The sequence below is a fragment of the Penaeus monodon genome, chromosome 8, assembly GCF_015228065.2.
Source record: "Penaeus monodon isolate SGIC_2016 chromosome 8, NSTDA_Pmon_1, whole genome shotgun sequence".
Taxonomy (NCBI): domain Eukaryota; kingdom Metazoa; phylum Arthropoda; class Malacostraca; order Decapoda; family Penaeidae; genus Penaeus; species Penaeus monodon.
The window spans coordinates 50718929-50729321 of record NC_051393.1 but is presented as its reverse complement, the minus strand read 5'-3'; the positions used below and the strand labels follow the sequence as shown (position 1 = coordinate 50729321).

The window sequence follows — 10393 nt, the reverse complement described above, 5'->3', positions numbered from 1 at the left end:
AAGAAAGATAAAACGAAACATACAAAGAAAAACAACAAAAAAACAAAAGCAGGACTAGAGCACAGCGCCATCCGAAGCGACGAGGGTGAGGGGGAAGAGGAGCAGGAGGAGGGTGAGGAGGAGGAGGAGGAGGAGGAGGAGGGAGAAGGGGGTAGGGGGAGTAGTAGGGGGAGGGGGGAGGGGGAGAGCGAGCCATGCCTGGCAACCAGCACTGCTCCTGGAACATCCTCTCCCGCCTGGCGTGGTACGACTCTCGCGGCCAATCATGAGGGGCTGGCGACGACCCGGTGCCGAAGGAGCAGGCGGCGCGTGGGAGAGGGCGGACGGAATTACCTGCTCGCGCGCACGAACGCAGGCACACGCAGGAGGAGGAGTAGAATGAAGAGAAAAAGAAGAAAGAGGAGGAAGAAGAGGAGAGGGAAGAGGAGGAGGAGGAGGAGGAGGAGGAGAAAAAACAGGAGGAGAAGAAGAAGAAGAAGAAGAAGAAGAAGAAGAAGAAGAAGAAGAAGGAGGAGGAGGTGGAGAAAAGAAAAATATCAGATGATTGACAAGTCGACGGAATGCGGCGCGCCGGGGACCACGACATTCTCACGCGACGAACGAGACAATGACACACGAGCGAAGGAACAGCAGGAGGTGACAAGTAGGGGCGAAGAAGAGGGAGGAGAGGGGGAAGGAGGGATGAGGGGAAGAGGGGGAAAAGGAGAAGGGGGAGTAGGAGGGGGGAGAGGGAAAGAGGGAGTAGAAAAGAGAGAGAAGACGGGGGAGAAGGGACGGTGGTTGACGGAGGGATGAGCGAAAGTAGGGATGTAGGTGACCGTGTTAACAGCCTTATATACGAGCACAGTGGGAGTAAGGAGAGATATTAGGAGAGATAAGGAAAGGCGGAGAAGGAGGGTAAGTTAGGAGGAGCGGGAGGATAGAAGGAAGGGAAGGAGGGGGGGAAGGGAAGGAGGGGAGAAGGGAAGAAGGGAAGCAGGGAGGGAGGAAGGGGAGGAGGGAGGAAGAGGAGGAGGGAGGAGGGAGGAAGGAGGGAGGAGGGAGGAGGGAGGAGAGAGGAAGGAGAGGAGGTGGGAAGGGGAGGAGAGAGGAAGGGGAGGATTGAGGACGGGAAGGAGGGGCCGTAAGGATGCATTATGCAGGTTGCAAGCCAGGAGTCAAGGTCAGGTCTCTCTCGCACACAATCCCCCTCCCCCCCTCCTCTTCACCCTTTCCGGAACTTCACCAGAACCTAGTCTTCACTCTCACCCTTTTTTAAGCACCTTAGGACTACACATCCCTAGCCCCACACTCACTCACCTTAACCGAACACACGGGAACTTAACACCCTGCATTCAAGTACCCGTCATTACCAGCCATACAAGGCAATCATCTACCTGCTTCTCTGGCCATCGAATTCCCGCAAGCACGCGAGATGGCCGCCCCCACCTCCCCTCCACTCCCATCTCCCCTCCACCCCCATCTCCCCTCCATCCCCACCTCCCTCACCCCACGCCCCTGTACGCCTTTCACGCATGTACGCCGCGGAGACGAGCCGAGACAGGGATGTTATGACGCCCATAAACTCCCTGCGGTCTCGCCGTCGGTCAGTCCCACGGGGCGACTGGGGGCACGGGACAATGCCCGGGGCACGAGGACTCGGTCTAGGACCAGAGCAGCAGCGAAAAGGATACGGCGAAAGGATTGGGGCGTAGGCTAATGTGCGCCGTGACCTTGGGAGACCCCGCCCGAGACCGGAGCCCTGTTGGTCGCGGCTTCCAGGGGTTGTCTCCGCCTGCGCCGCCGACAGACATCGCCCGGAGGAGGAGAGGTGGGCGCTGGTTTCCGGTCGGGTGCTGTGTGCTGCTGCCGTTCCTGCCCCGAGGCCAGAGGAGAGAGGCTGGAGGGGTTGGGTATGGGAGGAGGGGGACAAGACACGCCTCCCTCCGCCCTTACCCCCATCCCAAGTAGCGCCTCTGGGTCAAACTTGCACCGTCTAACCCGGGGGCTTCCTGTCGCATCCTGCAGGACTTGACAACCCGAAGGAATAAGGAAACGGACGACTGTTTATGTAAATCCAACCCCCTTCTCCCTTCTCCCACCACCCTCACCCTCCCTTTCCCGTCCTCCTCCTACCTCCCCTTCCCCTTCCACCTCCCTCTCCCTTTCCCCTTCCCTTTCCACCACATTTTCCCCTTCCCCACCCACCTCCCATTCCACCACATTTTCCCCTTCCCCACCCACCTCCCATTCCACCCCATCCCCTCCTTCCAACCCCCCTTCCGCGCATCAAAATATACCCCCTGAAATGCACTCGGCCTCATCCATCACGGGATCTCGGCCATATACGGAAAGAAAAGCAAGAGAAAGTCACGGCGCCAAGGTCAGGGCATCTTAACGTTTATCCCGGGTGCGCGCGCTGGCGTGTGAAGGCGATTCTCCCGGTAATGATTTCAAGGGATAACGATAATTTGAGAGAGAAAGAGAGAGAGAGAGAGAGAGAGAGAGAGAGAGAGAGAGAGAGAGAGAGGGGAGAGAGAGAGAGAGAGAGGGAGAGAGAGAGAGGGAGAGGGAGGGAGGGAGGGAGGGAGGGGAGGGAGGGAGAGAGGGAGGGAGTGAGGGAGGGAGAATGAGGGAGGGAGGAAGAGGGAGAGAAAGAGGGAGATAGAGAGAGAGAGGAGGGAGGGAGGGAGGGAGGAAGAACATATACATCAAGGTTAAGAAAGTAATAAGCTCGACCCCCCAATACAAATTACATCGACAGGGACCACCCGCGTCCTCACAAACGCGGCCGCACCTCCGCCACGCAATAAGACCTCCCCCCCTTCCCCCTGCCCCCTTCCCCCATAACTACGCCGTTGACGTCTCGTGGTGTCATGTGCCAGGCCGTCTGCCGCCCATCCATCACACCCGGCTGCGGGTTCGGGGCGGCGAGGGGCACGTTTTGGGAGCGCCCATCGCGTGCCAAGACGGGGGTGTCAATCACCGGACCGCACTCGAGGTGTCCGCCCGACCGCTCGCCCCGCCCAGGCCGTCCCCACGCCCGCTCGCGTGCACGTTCGGCATCTGAATGTGTCATCTACACTCAACTTCTCCAGTTCATTCTTCAGTTATCATCTCTATCATCATCCTCATCACCATCATCATCCTCATCATCGCTATTATGACCACCACCATCATCATTATCCTCCTGATTCGACGGCGTTCCGATTCGCCCCAACTCTTCAGAACCGAAGATCGCAAATCCTGGGAGGACGAGGCAGACCCGAGACCGACGACGGGACCGCAGACCGTGGCTCAGACGACGACGACGACGACGACGACGACGACGACGACGAGGACGACGAGGACGAGTGAGCGAAAGCCATAAAGTCATTCATAACGCGACGCGGGGCAGAGCGACGGAGAAAAGAGTTGGGGCGATCGCGGCGCCATTGTTCTCGAAGAGCGGCTCGCGGTGGGTGCGGTGGTGGGGGGGGGGGAAGGTGGGAGAAGGAGATAGAGAGAGAGAGAGAGAGACAGAGCGATGGGAAGAGATGAGAGGATGAGAGGAAAGAGAGCGTGTGAGTGTGAGGTAGGTTTTAAGAGCCCCGGATGCTGAGGGTCATAAGTGTGAGTGCCCCGGGCTGCTCCCTCCACCCGCCATTCCCTCGCGTGGTCGGGGTCTCTCTCTCTCGCTCTCTGACCCTCCTATTTTCTTTTCTCTTATTCTTTCTCTTTCTCTCGCCTTCTTTCTTTCTCCATATCTCTCTTTCTATCTCTCTCCACATCTCTCTTTCTATCTCTCCTTCTCCATCTCTCTCTTTCTCCCTCGCATCTAATAACACATCTAAGAAAAGAAAACAAAAGCAAAAATCATTTCTCAAAATTAACGACGAAAGCGATGACTGCAACCCGGCATCTTTTCCTCACTAACGCCGCCCTCTAATAGCTTTCTGTCCTCCTGACCAAGTTTATCTCCGCGATCTAAACTTCCTCTCCAACTCCCACTTCTGCCCCCTACCCCTTCCCCCTCCTTCTCCTTCTCCTTCTCCACCTCCTCCTTCTTCTTCTCCACCTCCTTCTTCTTCTTCTTCTTCTTCTTCTCCACCTCCTTCTTCTTCTCCACCTCCTTCTTCTTCTCCACCTCCTTCTTCTTCTTCTTCTTCTTCTTCTTCTTCTTCTTCTTCTTATCATTTTTTTCTTCTTCTTATACTTATTCTTTCTCTTCTTCTTCTTCTTCCATTTCTTCTTCTTATCATTATCTTTTTTTTCTTCCTCTTCTTTATTTTTTTCTTCTTTTAGCCCTTCTTCTTCTTTTCCCTTTCTTCTTGTTCTTCTTTTTCTCCTTCTTCTTCTCTTTCTCTTTCTCTTTCTCTTTCTCTTTCTCTTTCTCTTTCTCCTCCTCCTCCTCCTCCTCCTCCTCCTCCTCCTCCTCCTCCTCCTCCTCCTCCTCCTCCTCCTCCTTCTCCTTCTTCATCCCTCATCCCCATTTTCTGCTTTTATCGTCTTCTTTTACTTCTCCTCCTACCCAATTCCTACCGTTATCCTCCTCCTCCTCCTCTCATATTCCCCAGGTACATGAGAGAGAGAGAGAGAGAGAGAGAGAGAGAGAGAGAGAGAGAGAGAGAGAGAGAGAGAGAGAGAGAGAGAGAGAGGAAGAAAGAGAGAGAGAGTGAGACAGAGAAAGAGAAAGAGAGTAAAAAAAAAAGAAAAAAAAAAAGAAAGGAAGAAAAAGAAAATCCAGAGAAAACTGTCCCTCCATACACACGCGCGGACCATCCCACGTTGCGCTTTTGCCTTGCCTCGGGGGTTCGTGTGCTTGCATGACTCTGCTTGGGTCCCGTTGCCTCTGCCCTTGCAACCATGACCGTTTCTCGCCCATTCCTTCTGTCCAGCCATCCCTCTCCTCCTCCCACCCTAACCTACTCCCCCCTCACCTCCCCCCCATCCCAACCCATTCCCTCCCGTCTCCCCAGAGCATTCCCCCCTCCCCCTCCACGACCGCCCCCAGCATCCATTTCAACGCGGCATCCGGCTGGTTCTCCTCCCTGGACGGCGGGGCAAGCGTGCAATAAGGGGCCGCTGGAGCCTCGGTCGCCGTCCGTTGCTGTCCCTATCCCTACTTCTAGCCCTGCGTCTGTCCCCTTCTTATCGCGGGCCCTATCACTATCTCTACCATTGTCTCTATCCCTATCCCTACCTCTATCTCTGTTTCTATCCTCACCACCAACATTATACACCATATACCCCCCTACCCCCACCGTTCCCCTTCTCCTTCCCCTCCCCCTCCTACCGCCCCCAACTCCCCCATCTGCTATCCTTACTTGGAGAAAGAAAAAAAAGAAAAAAAAAACATACGCACAGCGAGAAATGAAATAACAAAAGGCTGAAAAAAAAACAAGACAAACAAATATATTTTTTTAACATTCCATTACTTCCCCGAATCCAGTTAGGCAGGTTATTGGCAAGAGAATAAATAAATACATTCTCTTTTCGATTTGGAGTTTCGAATAAAACCCCACCCCCACCCCTTCCCCAATCGCTGCAAAGAGTGGGGGGGAGGAAGAAAATGGAAAAAATGGGAAAAAAAGGAGGAATGAAAATAAACAGGAAAATAACGCAGTCTCCCATCTCGTGGCTGAGGAAAAAATCTTGGCAGTCAAACAACGAACATAATTTCGCAGAGACAATACGCGCCTGGCAATAACACGGCATAAAACGGAGCAAAAACAAAACAAACAACACATCTCTCATGGGGAGGGAGGAGGGAGGGAGGGAGAGTGATGGGATGGAGGGAGAGGGAGAGGGAGTGGGAGGGAGAGCTAGAGAGGAGGGAGAGGAAGACGGCGAGAGAGCGACAGGGGAGGAAAGCGGGAGAGGGAAAGAGTAAGGGAGAGAAGAAAGGCAGAAGGATATTGAATGAAGAGATAGAAAATGGGAAAGAAAGATAGAGAACGCCGTAATAAGAAAATTATTTTTATAAAATACAATAGGACAATCCTACGACAATCCTAACCCCTTTACTAACCCCCCCCCCCTTACACCAACCCCTCTTTTCATCGCCCAATCACCCTAAAAGAACGAGCAGCTCATGAAAAATGATGACAGACAGCAGAGAGAGAGAGAGAGAGAGAGAGAGAGAGAGAGAGAGAGAGAGAGAGAGAGAGAAGAGAGAAGAGAGAAGAGAGAAGAGAGAAGAGAGAAGAGAGAAGAGAGAAGAGAGAGACAGAAAGACCGAGAAACAAAGAAAGGACGAAAGAAAGAGAGCGAAAAAGAGACAGAGTGAAGACGAGACATCCCAACGAGCAGCAGAACCGTAGCATTCGCGGTACAATAAGTGCTCGCAGGCAGAAGCACGGTGAAAGTGTTGGCAGGGGAGCAGTAGGGTGAGAGCGCAGAGCCGCAGGGTGACGCAGAAGGGACAGAAGGGCGCGCCGCTGGTGGCCGGGACAGCATAAACGACCGTGAGAAGAATGGGAAACACGCGGCTCTAAATGGAATGTGGCGGGGCCGTCCCGTAGAGTTTATATGGGTGACCCACGCTGCACGATGGAACCATTGTGTTTCTGCTACTTCTATTCCATTGCCATAAATACTTCTTACTAATTATCACTATTTTTATCTTACTACTTATAACTTATCATTAATATTCTCATCCTTACTACTTACTTCTTGTTATTACTACTATTTTGATAGTCACTATTATCATTATTATTATCATTATCATAAATATAATCATTATTACACTTATTATCATCATTATTATTATCATTATCATCAGCATTATCATCATTACTATTATTATTGTCATCATTATAATTACCCTTACCATTCTCCCAACTGTTACGATTACTGTTATTGTTTATCATCATCACCATTATTTTATCATTATCATTTACCATCATTACCACATCATTTCCCCGTTGCTATCTCCAACGAAGCTGCTTGTCTTTACCTTTCCATCAGTCCCAAAGTCATCCCGAGTTTCCATTTCCATCAACATTATCCTCATTATTACGCAAGGAAAGCGAAACGCCATTCGAACGTCGTTACGAGGCGGCTATTATTATCAACCTCGATACCATTATCTTCGTTATCACCTTTAGTTGGACAAAATTAGAGGTGTAATGAAAGTTCATCTGACCGACAAAATATATGAGCACAGATACAAATAATCAAATATTTCAATAGACACGCTTTCTGTATTAAATTCTGAGAATCACCCTGATCATATATTATATTTAAAAAGATATATATATATATATATATATATATATATATATATATATATATATATATATATTTACTTATTCATTCATATATATATATATATATATATATATATATATATATATATATTACTTATTCATTCATATATATATATATATATATATATATATATATATATATATATATATATATATATATATATATATTTGTATATTACGATCAAGCTCAATGACAAAAGACTTGCTAAACTTATTAACAATGACAACAAAGCTGAAAATCAGCAATGGCTAAAACAAATTTGCCAAAATAACAAAAACCTCTTCAACGCGTTACTTAACACCTACATAAAGGCTTAGGCCCATTTAAACGTTAAAAAACACTCCTCCCCCCCCCTTCCTCTCCCTCTACCCCATACTATATATTACATTTTTTCTTCTTGTAGGTGAAGGGATGGAGAGAGGGAGAGAGGGGGGAGAGAGGGAGAGGGAGAGGGAGAGGGAGAGAGAGAGAGAGAGAGAGAGAGAGAGAGAGAGAGAGAGAGAGAGAGAGAGAATAACACAGGAAGAGCACATGAGACAGAGAAAGAGACAGAGACAAAGAGACAGACACACACAGACGGACATTCATACAGACAGAGATAGAACAAGCCAGACGGTGCCAGGCAGTCCTTATAATGGCATCCTCCCACACTTGTGCCCAAGGTGAGTGATTATCCTGCGAGAACTCCACCCTGACGCCGCCCGCACGCAGGTCGCCTCTACGCCCGCACGCCCTACGATGGTTCACTGTGCGTCTGTATGGTGGCATGGTGTCTCCTCGACGATGGTAGAGAGAGATAACAGAGCTGATTGCTCGGAGGGCAGGGCCGATACAGGGGTTGATGGTTTTAAATGGTGAATCAGTTCCATGTTGCAATCGCGTGGACAGATAGCGACTGCGATAATGATATGGACAGATGGAGACAAAGAGTGATAGATGACAGGTATGGAGAGAGAGAGAGAGAGAGAGAGAGAGAGAGAGAGAGAGAAGAGAGAGAGAGAGAGAGAGAGAGAGAGAGAGAGAGAGAGAGAGAGAGAGAGAGAGAGAGATGAGAGAGAGAGAGAGAAGAGAGAGAGAGAGAGTATGAGAGAGAGAGAGAGAGAGAGAGAGAGAGAATGAGAGAGAGAGAGAAAGAGAGAGAGAGATGAAATGAGAGGCGACAAGAGAAGTGCACCAGCGAAGTGAGTGAGGAAGGAAGCGAAAAGAAAAAAGAAAACGATAAGATAAATAATTGAATCCATTGCCAAATCCCCTATGACATCGCTCGTAACCCCCCCCCCCTGCGGTGACTTCGCGTGTTCGAGGTCAGTAAAGATACGTTGATGTTTTACACTGGATTTTTCTCCCTCGTACTCCCCGCTGCCATGGACACACATGCGTACACGTGAAATTCCGATACTCACGACGCGCACGTAAATGAACCATACAGGATGGTGTGGCGAAATCAATCTCACTTTCTATCACACTACACACACACACTCAAACAAAAACACACACACACACACACACACACACACACACACACACACACACACACACACACACACACACACACACACACTACACATAACTACCCCTAGGAAAACACACGGTGACACATCTTCATACACTGGCGATAGTGTCCTTACCTGATTTCCTCTTGATGGTGTTATTGTTGGTGATGGTGACGCTCTTGCTCTTCTTAATGCGCAGAGAGCGGCGCATGGAACGCACGAAATTATCTCCGTATTTCATCGTGACGATCTTTTTTTTTATCTTCTTAGTGTCTTAAAACGCGATCGCTAAACGTTAGTCACTAGTCACCACGCACGAACTAAGAGTAACTAAATAATCGTCAGATATGATTTTAACTATAATATCTTTCTTATCTATAATCATAAACTATTTCATCTATTACACAAAGCAATTCGGTTCCTTTTTTTCTCCTTTCTATAATTCCTCGTCGAAGGAGAAGAGTTACCAGCTTCACGCCAGGAGAGACTAGAATATTTGGAGCACACTCGACGTATCAACGGGGGGATACACTCAAGGTGAGGCTGAGGGCGACGTGTGGGTACTCGAGGAGATATGGGGCGTGTGGGGGGTAGTTTCTGATGGGCGTGGTGGGTGTTGACTAGAGAAACGCGGGCGTGGAAATTGCACAGGTGGGCGGCAAAGAGGAGGAGAGAGAGAGGAATAACCTGCTCTGTCTGCTGACTATCTCCGCTACTCCCGCTGAGTGTGACTAGAATGGAACAAGGGACGACTGCTGTCTGTGTCCCTCACATGGACTCAGTGCAGCCTCTCTTTTCTCTCTTTATTTTCTTCCCTTTCTCTCAAGAGGGGAATCTTTGGTTGCAAATATCCTCCGCGGTGCCCTCCTTATTGCACGGGCTTGCAAGGTCGAAAATCCGCGCGGGCCGACCAAATAAAGATGCGTGTTTCGGAGGGTCGTTCTTGGGCGACAGTATCCGAACCCCTCTTTTCAACTATGTACACAAACACACACACTCGATCCTCTAATCACCGCGTACGCACTTTTCTCCCTTCGTTGCAAAACACGAACTATCCATCCATGGGGAACCGCTCACAGAAACGCGCAGTACGGCAGACGGGGGCGAACAAGTGGCCGCTCTCCTCACTCATGGTTGAAGCCTCCAAGCTGAGCCACGCGCGGGTACAGAGCTCAAGACGCACGTCCGCCCGCGACCACTCGCTGGCGACGACTGACAGGCGCTGAGTCAGAGAGGCGCACCAGCGAGGGCCCGGCCAGACCTTCCCCTCCCTTCACCCCTCCTCCCACCGTCCTACCTATCCCTTTTTCCCTCCCTTCCCCCTCTTCTCTCTCTCTCTCTCTCTCTCTCTCTCTCTCTCTCTCTCTCTCTCTCTCTCTCTCTCTCTCTCTCTCTCTCTCTCTCTCTCCTTCCATGGGAGAGGATGGAGGGAGGAGTGATAGAGGGATACGGGAGGGCTCAACTCCCTATCCCTCCCTTCTCCCCCTCCATCCCGTCCCCACGACGCACGCGCGCTTTCGACTCATCTCAGACCATTTTTTTTTCTCTCCTCCTCCTCCTCCATCTTTATCATGCAGGAGAAAACGGCGATAATCAGCAACAACCCGACAGACAGACGCAGCCGACCCCTCCCCCCTCCCCCGTGCCCCCTCGGGCCACCACCTGCCGCC

General features: G+C 50.5%; 1 protein-coding gene across 2 annotated transcripts in view; it reads right to left on the bottom strand.

The window, feature by feature from the left end:
* LOC119576415 (centaurin-gamma-1A-like) overlaps nucleotides 1–9937 on the bottom strand; it is a 139890-nt gene extending 129953 nt beyond the window's left edge. For both annotated transcript variants that reach the window (XM_037924110.1, XM_037924109.1), the window contains exon 1: nucleotides 8859–9937. In XM_037924110.1, coding sequence (XP_037780038.1) covers nucleotides 8859–8964 — 106 coding nt within the window. In that variant the 5' untranslated portion in view covers nucleotides 8965–9937. The remainder of the gene's footprint in view (nucleotides 1–8858) is intronic.
* Between the last annotated feature and the right edge of the window lie 456 nt (nucleotides 9938–10393).